The 18,981-nt window shown below is 34.6% G+C and overlaps 1 protein-coding gene across 1 annotated transcript in view; it reads right to left on the bottom strand.

Moving 5' to 3' along the window:
• Nhlrc2 (NHL repeat containing 2) overlaps positions 1 to 18,981 on the bottom strand; it is a 57,152-nt gene that overhangs the window by 19,894 nt on the left and 18,277 nt on the right. Inside the window, exons 4-6 of the mRNA XM_010634665.1 lie at positions 17,778 to 18,233; positions 15,486 to 15,607; positions 3,612 to 3,741 (exon numbers count right to left, since the gene is read on the bottom strand). Coding sequence (XP_010632967.1) covers positions 3,612 to 3,741; positions 15,486 to 15,607; positions 17,778 to 18,233 — 708 coding nt within the window. The remainder of the gene's footprint in view (positions 1 to 3,611; positions 3,742 to 15,485; positions 15,608 to 17,777; positions 18,234 to 18,981) is intronic.

The following is an 18,981-nucleotide window of genomic DNA, read 5'->3' on the forward strand; positions in this document are numbered from 1 at the left end:
TGGTTTTTTTGAGACAGGATCTCACTATGTAGTTGAGACTGACCTGGAACTCACTATGTAGCTCAGGCTGGTCTCGAACTCACAGCGATCCTCCTGCCTCAGCCTCCCAAATGCTGGGATTACAGGCGTGTGCCACCATGCCCGGCCTAAACTGTACATTTCTTAAATTAAAATGTGTTTTAATTTTGAATATATTGAAAAATTTTTTGATTCTCAACTTAGTATTTTTTTCTATATAGATTGAATATCAGATTCAAAGACTCAATCACATCAGAAAAGAGAGATTCTATATGTGCTTTTATTTCACAAAGGACTGTGGTAGGTAAGAAGTAATTCTCTCTCTCTCTTTGATTATTGGGAATTGAACATAAGGAGCTGCACAGGCTAAGCAAATATTCTACCATGGCCTACATCCCCAGATCATTTTACTTTGAGACAAGGTCTTGCCTGGCCTCTAACTTCATTCCTCATGTCTCAGTTTTCCCAATAGCTGAAATTACAGGTGTGTACCTCAGCAACTAGCTCAAAGGAAATAAGTCTAATAGATAAATAAAATTTGAAATAAGAAACTAAAGCAAAAGGGTAAATGAGGGTACAAAAGAAACATGTATACAGAGTATATTAAAAAATAAGCACTATGTCATACATCATATTTTGCTAAGGATAAATCTGTCTGTTTCCTAGCAATCAATATAATGAAACAGTTGTCACAGTCAAAATATCCTAGAGCTTCAAAACAAACCTAAAGGCTTAATTAAACAATACATTTTAACAAGTAAGGAAAAAAAACCTAAAACAAAACAAAAAAACCTTAGTATCTATGAAAAATAAATATAGTTACCAGTAATATAAGGCCTAGAAAAAAGGTTTCTTCAGTAGATAACCAGAGGTCATTTATAATGTAATAAGGTCAGCAAATTCCTATAGTAAAACCAGTAACACATCCCACAGGGCTGTGTTTTGATGAAGTATATATGAAATACATATATAGGACACTCATATATAAGTTGATATATTTTAAAATGAATGATTTGGTAAAATGCAAGCAACTGTAAGTAGAGCAAGTATCTATGATGCAATTTCTCCATATTCTGACATATATTAATGTACAATGCACATTAATCCAGATAGATTTTAAATAGATTTTTTTTTTTTTTTGGTACCGGGGATTGAACTCGGGTCCTTGTGCTTGCAAGGCAGGCTACTGAACCGCTGAGCTAAATCCCCGGCCCCCATAGATTAAATAGATTTTAGAATAATTTAAACCAGTCACTCTTAAAATGTTTTGGGGTAACATATCACTTTGAAAGTCTGATGAAAATTTAAACAACTCTCCCAAATCTTAACAAGAATTTCTGAGAATACTCCCAGATTTATAACTACTTTATAATACCTATTCAACTATTCATTGGTGTGGAACCCAAGACAAAAAGTCTTGGGTGAGAGTGATGTTTGTGACTGTAGGACCTTCACACAGTGCTTGAAAAAGCCATTTCTCTTCACCAGCATCCTGCCAGGTGTTTGGTGTTAAATGTACTTAACATTACTTCTAACAAGAGCCTGGAATTAAAGACATTTTCAGCTCCAAGTTAAATATAGAGCCATGATTTGTTGAGCTAAGGCAGGGTTCACATCTTTTCTTAGATATGTTTGTGCATGGTACTGAGGTTGGAGCCCAAAGCCTTCATACTGTGCTGCATCCTCAGCCCTTTTTCTTATTGTGAGACAGGGTCTCACTAACTCACCAAACTGCCCAGATGGGCTTGAACTTTTGTTCTTCTTGCCTCAGCTTTCCAGAGTATTGGGATAAGTATGCCATCATGCTGACTTTACCTCCTTTCTTGAAAACTGATCTTAATGAATGAAGGTGTACATCTCCAATGGCCATCATGTGAGGTGGGACCTGATGGAATACTTGTATAAAGCTAGAATTTCTTTGCAGAGTAATTTGGATGCATTCTTGATATAAAGATAGCCAGAAATCTCATGCCATAAACTGTGGTTGAAAAAATTTTAGCCTAGACAATATTTTAGGTATGCCTTCACCATTAAATAAATCCAACTTAGTCTAGCATCTAGTCAATAAAACACGGTGTTTTAACAGTGTAATTCTGATAATGTGATGTTTATTATCTCAATTCTTCACTCATCCATATCCATGTCCCTGCTACAGCCTCTGTGGGGATAATGAGGGCATCCCTGTCCCATGACTTTATCCTCGGTTATATGCCTTGTTTTAATAATGTGGTAAGTAGGTATGACAATAAAAGCTTCATGTGTATGACAGGGCTTACCCTCCAGGACGTCTGCCTTTTGTCGAGAAAGAGTATTTCTCAAACAGTCAGTGGTCCACAGAAGATGAGTACCATTTACATCAGGTCTGGACCTAATAAAAAAACTGGAACCACGCCCAGGCTGGCTCAGCCTCAACAGACTACACCCAACCCCATATATGAGCAAGAAGTAAAGGCTGAGGTTTCTGAGTCTTGGGATGATTTCTTATGCAGTATAACTATGGGGATTACTAACAGATACAGTAGATACAAAGTAGCAAAATGCAAGTATCAATAACTAAATTGCTTTGTGAATTACTGGCTATAAATCATTCACAGGCTTATGTACATATAAAGTGCATAATTTTTTTTCCCTTGCAAAATGGAAATAGCATATCGAAGCAGGAATTCTTATTTACTTTGCCTATGCTACTGACAGTTTTACTATGCTTCAAACTATAAATGTGCCATCTATAACCATCTATAGCTGTTTTTCCACTTATTAGATGTATATTTTAATAGCTCTGTGTTGTACCAAAGCTGAGGAAAGAGGTGTGGTAACTGTTGGTGGGCACTTAACTCTCAAATTGTTTAGAATTGCTGATGCACGACAATAAAAAGGAGACTATGCTTTAATTGGTTTACTAATAGAGTTTAATTCTCCACATATGACTAGAGTTTTATTCTCCACATTATTGTCTTTAAATACCTTAAGATCATGTGACCTATTTAGCCTTAAATTCCATTTTCAACGTAATCTTTCTCTACTCACTTGTCTGATTTTATAAACACATAAATAACCAATTCAGTATTGCTGAGGGCCAATGAAAATAAAGAGTACTGATAAGAGTACTCTTAGATTTCTTTTCAAGCTAATTAATATAGATAATAAAAATCACAAAAATAACGCAATTATTTTATCAATGTTTGCATAAGTCAGTAGGGTGAAATGTTTTAATTGCTCAAAAGAAGCTATCATATTTCAATACTACACTAAATTTTAAAATCAAAAGAAAAAGCAGCTCCCGAATTTTAATAACCTTTTGAAGTTCTGAAGCTATAAACCTTTCAATTTAAGAATATTCAGGACTAGGTGAGTTGGAAGAGGTGTCTGACATGAAATTCTTTAAACTGTCTTGTATAGAAAATGTATATTGTTATATATAATACATTTTCTATCAGGAATATGTTATTTCTGACTTTGTTGCACATAATGAACAAACTCCAAGCCATAAATGAGTATAAAACTAGCAACAGAATTATCCAAAGGAATACTTCAAGCATATTTTTAAAGTCTTTGATTAAGCAAAGTCTGCTTACATTTAAAACTTTACATACCTGATGTTCCAAAAGCAATATCCCAAGGGGAGCTAATGGGTTGCTGTTCTCCTTCTGCTCCTCCTTCTTTATCTGTACCTTGAACTCCAATGCCAGCTACAGTGCTCACCTTCTCAGCTTCTAGGTCAATCTATAAAAACGTAATCAATGTATTATGCAATGCATATTACTTTTGTTTTTTTTCCTTGAAGATTTCCAATAAAACATACAGACAGTATTTGCCACACACTGTTTTTAAAAAGGTTAACGGGGACCTTGTAATTCAAGTGCACACAATCAGTCCCCTTCATTTCTCCACCTGTCTATTCCTCTACTTTCCTCCTGTTTTCCCCACTCCCATCATGCCTACACCAGCACTAGTGCTGGCCTCATCTTAACTATAAAATACTTTAAAAGTGAAATTTAAAAATACAATCTAATAAAATGCATTTTTCTTACAAGTAAATGTACATATTTCAGTCTTAACACATAAAGAACTCAACAGGTGCTCAGCACAGCTCAAGAGTGAGCCAGACAACCAGCCATTCTCAGACTAACCCAATGACTGTGACCTTATTTCACAGGTAACTGAGACACAGACTGTTAAGTAACTTTCCCAAGATCCCACAGCTAGTATGACAATCTGAGATTTGAATTCAGGCAATTCTATGACTCCTATGTTATCTCTACTCCATACACTGAGAAGCTACTGTAATATAGTCCACTGAAAAAAGATGTTCTGCTTTCATCTCTTTACACCCTCTTCCCAACATTTTACTGTGAAAATTTACCACATACAGAAAAACTAAAAGGAAAATGTAGCAAACATCCATAGAATCACCACCTGGTTAGACTGTATTATCAACATTTCACTTACTTGACTTAACACATATTTTATCTACCCATCAATTTTTCAACCCACTCATTTTTGATGCATTTCAAAGCAAACTGCAAAATATCAGTATCACTGTCATTAAAAGATCAGCATACCATTGTTTAGTTTGCATTTTTGTTTTGCCTTTTTTTTTTCCTTGAGGGATCTTGCTATTTTACCCAGGCTGATCTGGAACTCCTGGGTGGGAGCTGTACTCCTGCCTCAGCCTCCCTAGTAATGGGGCCACAGGCATAAACTGCCATGCTTTGGCTCACCACTGTGGTTTCTAACTTACATTTCCTTCTTATCTTAGAATGCTGAACAGTTTATGTGCTTATAGTCATTCTGGTATCTTCTTTTAAGAAAAGTCTTTCGGCTTTTTTATTGGGCTGTGTTATTTTTCATTTGTGGCAGTCTTTATGTGTCACGGATACTAGGCCCTTGAAAGACCTGCTTTGTAGATTTTTGCTAATATTTCCAAAAGTCTATGATTGTCTTTTCCTTTTCTTAACAGTTAATTTTAATGATTCGACATTTTAAATTTTAGCCTAATTTATCGTCTTGCTTTATGATTATTGTTTCTGTGTTGTCATGAAAAATCTTTACTGCTTGTGAATCACAAAGATATTCTTAGCCATCCTATGGAGGTATGAAGCTGCTCCTCATGGTGGTTTTGATAAGCAATCTTCTGATTACTAAAGATGTCAAGCATCTTTCCCTATGCATATGAGCCATTTGTATATCTTCCTTTGCGTGTTTTTTTAAAAAGCTTTGTTTTTTACTTTTACATTTGGGCTTGTGATGCAATTGATGTTTCTGTCTTATCTGAAGGGTAATTTATTTCAAATTCCATATGGGTATCTAGCTGTTCTAGTATGGTTTGCTGAAATTGTTTTCTTTCTGCAGTTGAGTTTGATATTTTATTTTTTTTGAGTTTTCCATTTTTAATATTTGGTTAAACAAAATATATCTTTTGTACACAGAGCCAGCACAAGGCCAACAAAAACAAAAAGAAAAGCAAGAAAAACAAAGCCTAGGGTTGCCCCTTATTGGGCCTCAAGGTCTTTCTGCCCTTGGGCATCGGCATAGTTCCCCATTCCTGAGCACCAGAACTAGGTATGAACAGAAAAACCAGCCCTGATATGTCAAAGTGTCTTTGCATATTGCGTTGGCTCATAGACTCACATGCACGGGCCTCCTCTGAAGTGCCATTTGCACAGGACTGAGCAGATTTATGGAGAGGAGTTTCCTCCTCCCAGGAAAGGGCTTACTCTCACCAAGAGTCCAATGGACCCACGGTCCTGCTTGTGACAATCAGCAAGGTTGGCTGCAACTTCCTGGCTGCTGTGGTTGGAACGTCATCGTGCAAGGGAAGGAGCTCCCTGTGGTGCCAAGCAGGTCTGGTGCAGAAGAGACCTTGGGCAGTAGCTGAGAGGGCATAATGCAATCGCCGCCTGGGGCCTCTTGTTATTTGGCACACAAAAAAAGGCCTTGTTGGATTGAAGATACAGGTGCAGAAAAAGTGCTGGTGTAAACACGCACTCCAGGCTCAGTGGGGAGCACCTCAGCTTCCCCTGTGAAGCTTGCTGAGGATCGACGTGCAAGTCCCAGGCTGGCTCTGCTGCTGGAAAGAAGCCTGGCCAGCGGGGCGGGCAGCTGGGACCACAGATCCGGAAGGGCTGGATGAGTCACCCCTACGTTCCCACCTGTCCAGAGGCAACCACAGCCACTTTGGTGACACACTTTTTTTGCTACCGGTGATTGAACTTGGGACCTTGTGCTTGTGAGGCAGGCGGCGGAACCACTGAGCTGCATCTCTGGCCCAGCAATAAGTACTGTTGGAAGGTGATTTGTCATATGTCACTATCCCATTTCTTCTGAACGCAAACTTGTTCCACTCACCAGTTTGAGGATCCATTATTAATCATAATAATTTCCAAGTAGCAATTTTTTTATCATTCCTTCTATGCTTATTATTTGGAATTGTGTGAGACACAATATTCCCTTATTTATTTATCCATATTGGCATCAACAACTAGAGTTCTAGTTTTCTTCATAGGTTAAAATCTACCTGTGTTATTTACTAGGATTCTCAAACTGTCTCCCACTGTGCCATATTCCCCAGCTGTCCCCATCTTTTTTTTTTTTAGCACTTATTTTCTGGTACAACAAAATATTACAAGCTCATCTATTTGTTCTTTCCCAGGCCCAGATCTAGAATCCGTCAGTTGTCCAACCAACTCTGGTTCTCTTTAATGGAGAGTGAGAAGTTTCATGCACTCATGCCTTAGACATACAATGACATTTGTATATTCTTTTTCATTTTTGTTGTGTTTTGTTGTTTGAGACAGGGTCTTGCTGTAGTTCAGGTTGGCCTTGAACTCACTCTGTAGCCCATGCTGACCTCAAACTCAGTGATCCTCCTGCCTCCATGCAGAGCTCAAAAATTTGTATATTCTCTTCCCTCCGTCGTATGCAGCAGACCTCAAATTTTCCTGTAATGTCTTTTTTTCTTAGTCTGCCTGGAAGATCCCATTTCTTCTGTTTAAACCAGTTTTTAGGCCGGGGGATTTAGCTCAGTGGTTCCACCGCCTGCCTCGCGAGCACAAGGACCCGAGTTCGATCCCCGCTCTGTTCCCGAGCTGTTCCCCCAGACTCCTGCCCCGGGGCTGTGGCCCTTGATGGCTTGAGCTCGGCTGTCTGTATCTCCAGGTGGACTCTGCCTTCCTTGGAGGCAGGGGCTGCATCTAACTCGTTCTTTCTCCCTGATAATTGACTAAATAAATGTATTTATTTTATTTTTTGAGACAGGGTCTCACTATGTAGTTGAGACAGACCTGGAACTCACTATGTAGCCCAGGCTGGTCTTGAACTCACAGGGATCCTCCTCGAGTTTGATATTTTAAAAAAATCAAATGAACCATATAGGGGCTATTTAAGGCTCTTCATTCTTTTTTACTGATCTATGTCTATCCTTAGATAGTACCACAGGGTCTTGATTAATGTAGCAACATAGGAAGTTTTCAAATCAAATAACAGTCTTTTAATTTTGTTCATTCACAAGATTATTCTAGATATTATGAATACTTTATTTTGCTTTTCCATGTACATTTTGGAATCTATTTATAAATATCTTTTAAAAAAGCCTAAAGGAGTTTTGATTGGGATTGTACTGAATTTCCATCTGAGAGAAATGACAACTCAATACCTAGCCTTCAATATTTATTCTATTTAATATGTTCATATTTCTAACACAATTAATTTTTCACAGTAATATTGTGTAATTTGAAATACCTCAGTATTCATGATGAATTGGTTCCAGGACAGTTTAAGGTGATATTAAAAGTTGGTATCTTATTTAAGTCCTTATATAAAATGGTGTGTAGTATTTATACATAACCTATATGTGTACTTTAGGTGTACTTTAAATCAGGACTAGATTATTAAAATTATTTATACCTAATACAATGTAAATCTAGGTATATAATTGTTACACTGTATTTCTGAACCATGGTTAGCTGAATCCATAGATATGGAACCTGTAGGTAGAAAGAGCAGACTATATTCAAATCTTGCATATATTTTATAACATTTGTTCTAAGTATTCTTTTGGCTGTTAATGTAGGTAAAATTTTTACATTGCAATTTCCAACTGATTATTACAGTATATAATCTTTTCATATGGCCAAAATTCACATCTGAGTAGTTGTTTCACAGATTCCTTAGAATTTTCTATGTATATGACATGTCATCAACAAATTAAGACAATTATTCCTCTATTTTACAAACTGTACACCTTTTCTTTCTCTTTATTATAATGGCTAGGTCTTCCAATCCAATTGCTCCCAATATGAAAACATTCCATAGTTTTGCATTAAGAGAGGCTAGAGGCTTTCTGTAGATGGTTCTTATCATACAGAGGTCATGAACTTAAATTCACAATTGCTGATTCAATTGCTCCCAATATGAAAACATTCCATAGTTTTGCATTAAGAGAGGCTAGAGGCTTTCTGTAGATGGTTCTTATCATACAGAGGTCATGAACTTAAATTCAAGATTGCTGATTTTCTCATGAATAAATAACAGTTTCAAATGTTTTTTACTCTATGAAAACAATCCTAAAGTTATTAGCTTTTATTCCATTACTACAGTATATTACACTGATTCCTTTAGTGTTTATTCTATAATCTGCTGAGATTATTAAAAAAAATTCATCAATTTAACCTTACCTATATTTTCACTGAAACCAATCTGTAAAAATACAAGGGGTAAGCCCTTGAAATAGATCTTGATTTAAGAAAAAGTACATCATTGAAAATGATATGAAAAATCAAACAACTCATCTTAGCAAAAGCACCAAATCCAGTTCATGTTCAAATTCTTACAAATGTTCAAAACAGTAATTGCTGTTAGGCAAATTATTCCAAAATCTCAGAAAAAGAATGAGACTAGCTGATTTGATAAGGTCAGTGTGATCTTGACTCTAAAACCAGATGAGATGAGAAGAAATTAGAGCCATTTAATTAATGTGCATGAATTTTAAAGTATTAAATATAATTTTCGTTAATCAAATCCAACTTGATTTTCCAAAACTTTAACACCTAAGTAAGGTTTATTTTAGGAATAAAAAGATAGCTTACCCTCAGAAAAATATACTAATATAACTTATCACATTGACAAAGACAAGAAATATATAATTATTTCAGTATGTGTAGGAAGTACATTTAATAAAATAATCCTTACTTTGTAACTAGGAATAAAAATTTTTTTCTTAACAGAATAGATATTTTATTTCCCTAAGCTGTAATATATACTAAACTTCTAGAGAAAATTTGTATTTGTTCCCTTTGACTGTAAGCATTACATGATACCAAGCTACCATCAATGCTAACGCTTAAAAGCAATGGAGGTTCAAGCTAGCAACACTACAAAAGGGGAGGGGGAGATTAAAAATTAAAATTAATTTGCTTTTGTTGACAATTATTTACATAAGAAATATTCAAACCAAGGTAAGTTGATCCTAAAGTCATATGAAATTGCAAGGGACCCAAGATACCCCCAACAGTTTTGGAAAAGAAGAAAGTAGGAAGACTCGTACTTCTAGATTTAAAAATTTATTAAAAGATATGGCAATTAAAATAGTATAGTACTGGCTGTGAAAGTCCAGAAATAAATCAATGTATATAAGATAAACCGATTTTAAACAAGCTTGCCAAGACTAAAAGAGGCAGAACAGTCTTTCCAATAATTGGCTCTGGGATAACTAGATGCCCACATACAAAAGAATAGAGTGGACTTCACTTGCATATCGTACCAAAAAGTCACCTCAAAATGAATGAAAGATTTATTTATAGATGAAAACACAGGACTAAATCTTTGTGACCTTGGATTTGACAATGAAGTCTTCTTTACAGATAAACCAAAAGCATAAGAAATAAAAGGGGAAAAAAGATAAATGAGGCACCACTAGCATTTAAATATTTGTCTATCAAAGGATATCATTAATTGAAAATCCAATCCAAAGAATGTGAACAAATAGCTGCAAATCACATATCTGAGAAAGAACTTTTACACAGAATATATAAAGAATTCTTATAATTCAATTACAAAAAGATAAATTATCCAATTAAAAAACTGGCAAAGAATCTGAATAGATTCTTCTCAAAGGAAGAGATAAAAATGTTTCTATAAGCACAGGAAAAGATGTTTGAGGCCATTAGTCATCAGGAAAAGCCTACAAGAATCACAATGAAATGCCAATTCATATGCCATAGAATGGTTAGAATTTAAGTGATGGTGAGGAAGTAGAAAAACTGGAACAGAACTATTTCAGGTGAGCATGTAAATTGCCACAACTACTGTGGAAAACAATTTAGTAGATTTTTTAAAAGTCAAACATAAAACACACGGCAATAATTCTGGTTCTCAGTATGTACTCAACAGAAATGAGAATGTATTTCTGTGAAAATTAGTACACAAATGTTTATAGCAGTATTATTATTTTTTTTTAGAAAAATTTTAAAATTGAGTTTATTGGTACATTTTGGGGCTACAGTACAGTTACATTTATTGTTGGGATCTTCTACCTTTACATGACAGGTCTTGGTTCTCAGTTTTTCCCCTTGTCCCTGCCCTCCCTTCATCCCCTCCTGTTCTCCCCATTTACAAACACTTTATTTCCATCTTTTCATTTTCTCACGTTTTTCTTTTCCCTTATTACCCTTTCCCTACCCATCCCACCTTCCCTACACCTTTAGCCCTTTTCTTCCCATTTCACAATGCCAGTTATCTCATTAGGATCTTATGTACTAATACAGTTTATTCACACCAGAGAAACTATTCAGTATTTACACGTGACTTATTTATTTCACTTAGGAATATATCCTCAATATGTATCCATTTTCCTATGAATGAAAGAATGAATCTTTTCTCATTCTTTATGGCTGAGTAATATTCCATTTTATAGAAAACCCACATCTTCTTTATCAGTAATAATAATAATAGCCAAAAGTTAGAAACGACCTATAGTTTCACATGTTGGTGCACACCTGTAATTGTGCACTTGAAAGCAGGACTTCTGTAAGTTTGAGGCCAGCCTGGGCTACACAGTGAGTTCAAGGCCAGCTTGGACTACATAGTGAAACTCCAAAACAAAACAAAAACTTAAAAACAAAAGCAAATCTAAATGCTAATCAACTGGTAAATGGATAGACAAACAGTGACATATGCGCACCTATGTTTATAGCGGCATAGTTTGTAATAGCTAAAACATGGAAACAGCCCATTTGCCCATCAGTTGGAAACTGGATAAAGAAGATGTTTTTCTATAAAATGGAATACTACTCAGCCATAAAGAATAAGAAATTAGAGTCATTCATAGGAAAATGGATACATTTTGAGGATATACTCCTAAGTGAAATAAATAAGTCACACATGTGTAAATACCGAATAGTTTCTCTGGTGTGAAAAACTATAATAGTACACAAGATCCTAATGGGATAATTAACAATATGAAATAGGAAGAAAAGGGCTAAAGGTGTAGCGAAAGTGGGAAGGGTAGGGGAAAGGGAATAAGAGAAAAGAAAAAATATGAGAAAATGAAAAAATGGAAATAAAGTGTTTGTAAATAGTTCTCAGTTTTTCCCCTTGTCCCTGCCCTCCCTTCATCCCCTCCTGTTCTCCCCATTTACAAACACTTTATTTCCATCTTTTCATTTTCTCACGTTTTTCTTTTCCCTTATTACCCTTTCCCTACCCATCCCACCTTCCCTACACCTTTAGCCCTTTTCTTCCCATTTCACAATGCCAGTTATCTCATTAGGATCTTATGTACTAATACAGTTTATTCACACCAGAGAAACTATTCAGTATTTACACGTGACTTATTTATTTCACTTAGGAATATATCCTCAATATGTATCCATTTTCCTATGAATGAATCTAATTTCTCATTCTTTATGGCTGAGTAATATTCCATTTTATAGAAAACCCACATCTTCTTTATCAGTAATAATAATAATAGCCAAAAGTTAGAAACGACCTATAGTTTCACATGTTGGTGCACACCTGTAATTGTGCACTTGAAAGCAGGACTTCTGTAAGTTTGAGGCCAGCCTGGGCTACACAGTGAGTTCAAGGCCAGCTTGGACTACATAGTGAAACTCCAAAACAAAACAAAAACTTAAAAACAAAAGCAAATCTAAATGCTAATCAACTGGTAAATGGATAGACAAACAGTGACATATGCGCACCTATGTTTATAGCGGCATAGTTTGTAATAGCTAAAACATGGAAACAGCCCATTTGCCCATCAGTTGGAAACTGGATAAAGAAGATGTTTTTCTATAAAATGGAATACTACTCAGCCATAAAGAATAAGAAATTAGAGTCATTCATAGGAAAATGGATACATTTTGAGGATATACTCCTAAGTGAAATAAATAAGTCACACATGTGTAAATACCGAATAGTTTCTCTGGTGTGAAAAACTATAATAGTACACAAGATCCTAATGGGATAATTAACAATATGAAATAGGAAGAAAAGGGCTAAAGGTGTAGCGAAAGTGGGAAGGGTAGGGGAAAGGGAATAAGAGAAAAGAAAAAATATGAGAAAATGAAAAAATGGAAATAAAGTGTTTGTAAATGGGGAGGGTAGAAGGGGGTGAAGGGAGGGTAGGGACAAGGGGGAAAAATGAGAACCAAGACCTGTCATATAAAGGTACAAGATCCCAGTAACGAATGTAACCGTACTGTCTACCTAGGATGTACCAATAAACTCAATGAAAAGAAAAAAAATGGATAGACAAAATGTGGTATATCCACACAATAGAATGCTACCCAACAATACAAAGGGATAAACTACTCTGGTCATCTATGTCATTTCTTAGATGAACCTCAAAAATACGTAAAATGAAAAAAGCCAAACATAACAAACCATGTATCTTATTATTTTATTTATATAAAATTTTCAAAAAAGCCAAATTAACACAAATAAAAGTAAATTAGTAGTTGCCTAGGAATGGGGCCTATCTGTGAGTATTATGAGAGTTCTTAACTGGGGGATGAAATATTCTAAAAACTGATGGTAGTTTGTAAAACTTGTCAAATCTACAAAAAAATAACAAATTGTATTTACATGGCTAAATTTTATGATATACCAAAATAAAGTCATATAAAATTATCATGTGCACAAAAGACTGTTTTACAAGTCACAAAGACATGCAGTAAACTTAGCAGAATGGTTGCCTACCAGTTTGTTCAAATAAAGGGAAGGGCAATGGGAGTGGGGAGAGGGGATGTAGGGAATTTGTAACTTATTAAATTATTCTAGACAAGGAAGAATTTGAATGGAACAATGCATTTGTGTGTATAAATGTAAGAGGACGATCAGGTCAATTCTCTGCAAATGAGATTTTAAACAAAAATAAAAGACAAGAAATATTTTTATAAAAAGAAAAAGAAATAATAACTCCACTTCCTATTTCTATAGACACTAAACAATATAATATAGAAAAAGTTTAGGAAACCTAAATTCGTTGTGATTATGCTACTTAATGCATTTAAAATGCAGCACCATGGTCAATACTCCCAAACTCACTAAGTTCTAAAGGAGGAGAGAGGATGTACAGGTAGAAAGGACAAGAATTCTCTGAATGATGTAGGCTACGCTACCTTACTGCTTCAGTGCACTGTCGGATATCTATGATATTCTGATTAATTATGGAAATACACAACACCAGAAAGAAGTGATAAAGAAATATCGATCTTTAACATTAGAAAAACACTTTTCGGCAAAGTACTTACCATAGGAACATTAGACTATGAGAAGCTCTGCCTAACAAGGCTCTTAGTCAAATGCTGGGAGACACTGTACAAGTATCCCCCACTAATATACAGTACTTGACAATGTATTAGCATGCTTAAGTTCCAAAAACAGTCTCCAAACTTTAAAAAATCACTTTTGAAAATGATTAAGCAGATGTTATTTGTTCGTAAATTCATCTAACAAGTAACTACTGAACACCTTTCACAGGCCAGGCCTGATCCTAAGTGCTAGGATTTTTAGCGGCAAAGAAAACGGATTTCTTGCCCTCATGGAGATATATATGCCAAGGAGATTATTAGATATCCAATATGTGTATCTGCCATTAATTGTATGTTAAGTAATAATACTGTCAAATAAATGAGGATAAATATCAATACTGAAAGAAACAGTGAGAAAAACAAGAATGTATCTGAAAAAATGTGTTTATCCAATAGGATAGGTTAGAGGAACTTGTTTATTTTCCAAATAGATGGTAACTTAAAGATCAATGGATTATACCCAAAATAGCCACAGGGAAGGAATGTTTAAAATAATTGGATACATTAACAATGAAATATGATAGTCATACTGCATGTGGCTAATAGGACAAAAAAAACTGGCAAAACATGGATATTTATTATGCTTCCATTTGTTTCAAACAATTCTCTAGCCAGGCTTGGTGGTGTACACTGTAATCTCAATACTCTGGAGGCTGAGGTGGGAGGTTCACAAGTTCAAGTTCAGCCTGAGCAATTTACTGACTTAATGAGATCCTGTCTCAAAATAAAAAAATTTAAAAATAATCTCTAAAAAGAAACTCTTGTCTTTCGCTCAGTACTGGGGATTAAACTCGAGGCTTTTGTACTGAGGAACATCCCCAGCTCTTTTATAAATTTTAAGACAGGGTCTCACTAAGTTGCCCATGTTGGGATTGAATAGCTGATCCTCCTGCCCCAGACTGCTGGGGTTATAAAAGTTACCACCACTATACCTTTTAAACATAGATCGTTTTGTATGTATATGCAGGTAGAGATTTTCTGGAAAGACACAAGATTTCAGGGTGGGTGGACACCTCTGGGAAAACAGAATTGATAGGCAGGGAACTTTTTTACCGTTATGTAGTAATTGATTTTTTTTTTTAAAAAAGATCATATTTTTAATGAGGTGAAATAAAATTTTTAAAGTTTTTATTAGTAAATGCTTGCAGTACATAATGATTACATTCATCCAGGGTAGCTGCTGCATGTACATAACATGTCTTAATTCTTTTTCCATCCCTTTCCCCCACCTCTACCTGGGTCCAGGAAATAAGACTAATTCACTAGTATTTTCAACCAAAGCATAAGAGTTGAAGGGAGGCAAGAACAGTATGATCTTTTTTCTAGGGTTAAGAATATTTACCTGGAAAGGACCAAGTATCATTTGTACACTGATGGTTAGAAAAATACCTCAAAATAGGGAGCGTTTTAGAAACTGGGTGATGACTTAAAAAAAAAGAATTCAATGGATTTTTCTTCTTTAACAACTATATACCGATAAACCGAAAATAAGATATTAAGAGTAAAATTAAAGCAAATGAGAAAAGTGGAATAAGGATGCTCTGACATACTTACATATCATGCCTTATAATTTCAAATATCTCATGCAGCAAATAAGTATTAGTTTTTCTGATAAGAACTATTAAAAACTGATAAAAACTTAAAAAGGAAAATTACCTTTCTTATAAGATGGTTTTCAGTGTCTGCCACATATATGACATTATCCATGATGGCTACACCCTGTGGAGAGTTAAAAGTTGACTCTGAAAATAGTCCATCTTTTCTTCCAGGGTTAGGTCCTAAAAGACAAGACCACCATAAGACAAAATTTTGCCATTAAAAAATGATTTCAAATAAATAAACAAAAATTTAAAGAAATTGTATTTAATGCTGTGATTTGAAGATAACACTACACTTCTATCTAAAAACTAAAATGTTTTTCATGGTATGTATTTTTCTCAAGAGTGAGTTTTGGTAATGACAGGGATTACAGTATAAAAGATTCCACTGCATGTTAGTAGCATGTATCAGAAGAAATAATTTTCTTTAAAAAATTTTTTTTTTGAGACAGGGTCTTACTATGTAGTCCAGGATGACTCTACACTGACAAGTCCAGGCTGGCCAATCTCCAATACTGCCAAGGGATAACAAAAGCAATTCCAAGACTCCTTCGTATTTCACACTGTCATAAAATCCTATAATATCACATACACACTTGAAGAGAGATACAGTGTGATGTGTCTGATCCAATGGCCTACTTCTGCAATATATCTAGAGTTTCAAAGGTGGAAAGGAGACACAATAAATATCACTACTACTTCTGTGATATGCAAAAAAAGCTGGTCAAAGCCCCTAAGTCAACAGAAACAAACTGCTCTGCAGAACCCCATTGTTGTAGATGTCAGTCAGAATGGTACTATAATGTAGTCTCCAGAAACTGAACTCAAGAGTCCCATACTCAGTTTATGTCCCAGCTCTGGTCTGAGCAAGTTCTCACTCTTTTTTTTACCTATATAAAATGGAACTAATTATAGTATCCAACACACAGTAATATGAGAATGAAAAAGTCAATACAGATACCATGCTGGAGTATTGCCAGGCAGATCCTGTTTGTCATTACCACTGTGATCAAAAATACAATTATTGTTGCTGATATTGTAAGATTTCCTTGAAAAAAAAAAGGAGGGCACATTCTGTGGTTACTTTGGATTGGAAAATACTGGGTACAGCAGCCCTGTTTTGTACATTCATGAGGCACACTATCGGAGTAAAAGATTTGAAAAGTCCAATGATACGCTCATAAAACAACAAAAAAATCTGCTAAATCACATCAAACCAGTATTTCCTAAGTGTATATGACCAAAGAATGATTTTACACTACAAAATATCAGTATTTTTAGAAACATGTTTGAGAAATATAGTTTGATGATTTCTCTAACAGAATATTAACCTACACCGTTTTGAAAAACTATAGAATCTATTAAAAACTATTTAAATTCAAGCTACTACAAGATATTTTTTGAGTAATAATTCTTGTAACTGCCTATCATAAATGAAAATATCAAGTAGTCAAAACAAATACAAAATGTAACACATACTCTAATAAAAACAAATGAGAAACATAAATAATTCAAGAAGGAAATCCTATCTTAGCACACTAAAAATGGCATCATGACTTAGAAATATGATTGGCTCATTTGCAGTGTAAGTCAGATATCCCTACTTTATGTACAATGCTGCATATATTATTACTACAACAGACTGACTACAAAGAGATGAATTAATTTTCTCTTTGATATGTTATTACATGTCGGTTCAGCCTAGATAAGCAGGATTACTAAGAATATACTTAAGAAATCCTATTATGTATATGCAAATAATAGGCAGGTTTTGATATAAGATCAAGGAGAAATGCAATAAAATGATCTGTGCTTGCCTGATACTTCTACTTTGCTACACTCAAAGAGAATACATTCAAAAGCATGCTTAAGTTCTTAGAGAAGGAAGGAGAGAATAATAAAATTATGTACAAATCCTAGCTTAGTTGTTGTATAATCTAAATGTCAAGTTTCTGGGGCACTGTTCTGGTCTTGAAACAGATATGAATAAATCTTGCTGGAAAGTAAAATATAATACTTCCACTTAAAATGTCAGAAATCCAATATTTATTTTTTTTTATAAGACAAAATAACGGGCAATTAAAAAAAATAAAATGGATATACAAATATACTTAAGATATGTAACTTAATGATTTCCCCCTTTGACACAGTTTTCTTGGTTTTTGTTTGAGGGAGTTAGGAGAGGTTAATTTAGATATCATACGTTAAATAACAAAAAATGTAATTTTATAGTGAAGTCAATGCATGCCATCTACTAGTTCTTATTTATAAATTTCAATTTTCACGTTTTTACTTGAACTATTTTTAACTGTAAGACACACTATACATGATACTTAGAAATGATCTTTACCTCCAATACTGTATTGAATCTGTCCATTTTTCCAAATGACCAAAATCCTATGATGTCCAGTATCTGCTATTACCAGTCTATTAGTAGCATGGTCTACAGTTACTTTGCCAGGAAACAGCAGCGGTGAAGGTGGCAGAGAATCTTTGTAGAGTTTTATTCCAATTTTATTATCTCTGATCTGTCCCCTGTCTTTGTAATACTTTAAAGCTATTGAAGTATATAAAAATAATTTATCTTTGTGTCCTTCTCCAATCAAAGAAAACAACATGTTTCCACGGGGTCCAAGAATGACCAGTGTTGGCCAGCAGGACACCTCTAGCTCTTGCCAAAGACTGGCATCTGCATCATTAACCACAGGATGGGTGATATTGTATCGAAGAACAGCACTCGTAATGTTGTCCAGGACTTTTTCATTTGGAAACTTAGCCGAGTGAACACCAACAATCAGGAGACCATCTGAAAGGGGAACAGTATATATTAAATATGATGAAATATTAAATAGCATTATCCATACATTAGGTTTTGTGTCATTAATACAAATGATCTGTAAATTAAAATAAGTACATTAATGTTAACTGCATTTAAACACGTGTACAAAAATTAACAAATTTAAATCTCATGACAATCTTGATGTCTATGTAGAAACATGATCAAATTCATGGCTATTTCAGGATTAAAAACTATGTCCTTTTGTTAGATAAAGCCATTGAAAACTAGCTGTTATAGTCTAGATGCTGAAGTTTTCTTACCTAGAATAAGCCTATTTGAAATTCAGAATGACTGACTGCTTTTTTATGTAACTATTATCATTTGATAATAAATTTTTGATCTAATCTTTTTTTGCCATAATAAAGTATTGCTTGCAATTATTTTTTTCATTAATTTTATTGGTACATTTTAGGTATACAATGTGCTGACATTCATGATTGGGAATTTGTATTTTTATATAATTTGTCTTGGTTCTTATTTTTTCCCCATTCCCCTGCCCTCCCTTCCACACCTCCATACCTTCCTACTTACAAAGTCTTTGTTTCCATTTTTTTCCTTTCTCATATTTATTCCTTTCCCTTCTTTCCTTTTTCCTACCCCTTCCACTTCCCCTTCCCTTTGGACCTTTATTTCCTGTTTCACATAATCTATTATACATTATGATACATTTCTCAGATGAAGTAAAAATAGCAAATAAAAATATGAAAACATGTTC

This window comes from Fukomys damarensis, unplaced genomic scaffold, assembly GCF_012274545.1.
Source record: "Fukomys damarensis isolate Sample0158 unplaced genomic scaffold, DMR_v1.0_HiC HiC_scaffold_8, whole genome shotgun sequence".
NCBI lineage: Eukaryota > Metazoa > Chordata > Mammalia > Rodentia > Bathyergidae > Fukomys > Fukomys damarensis.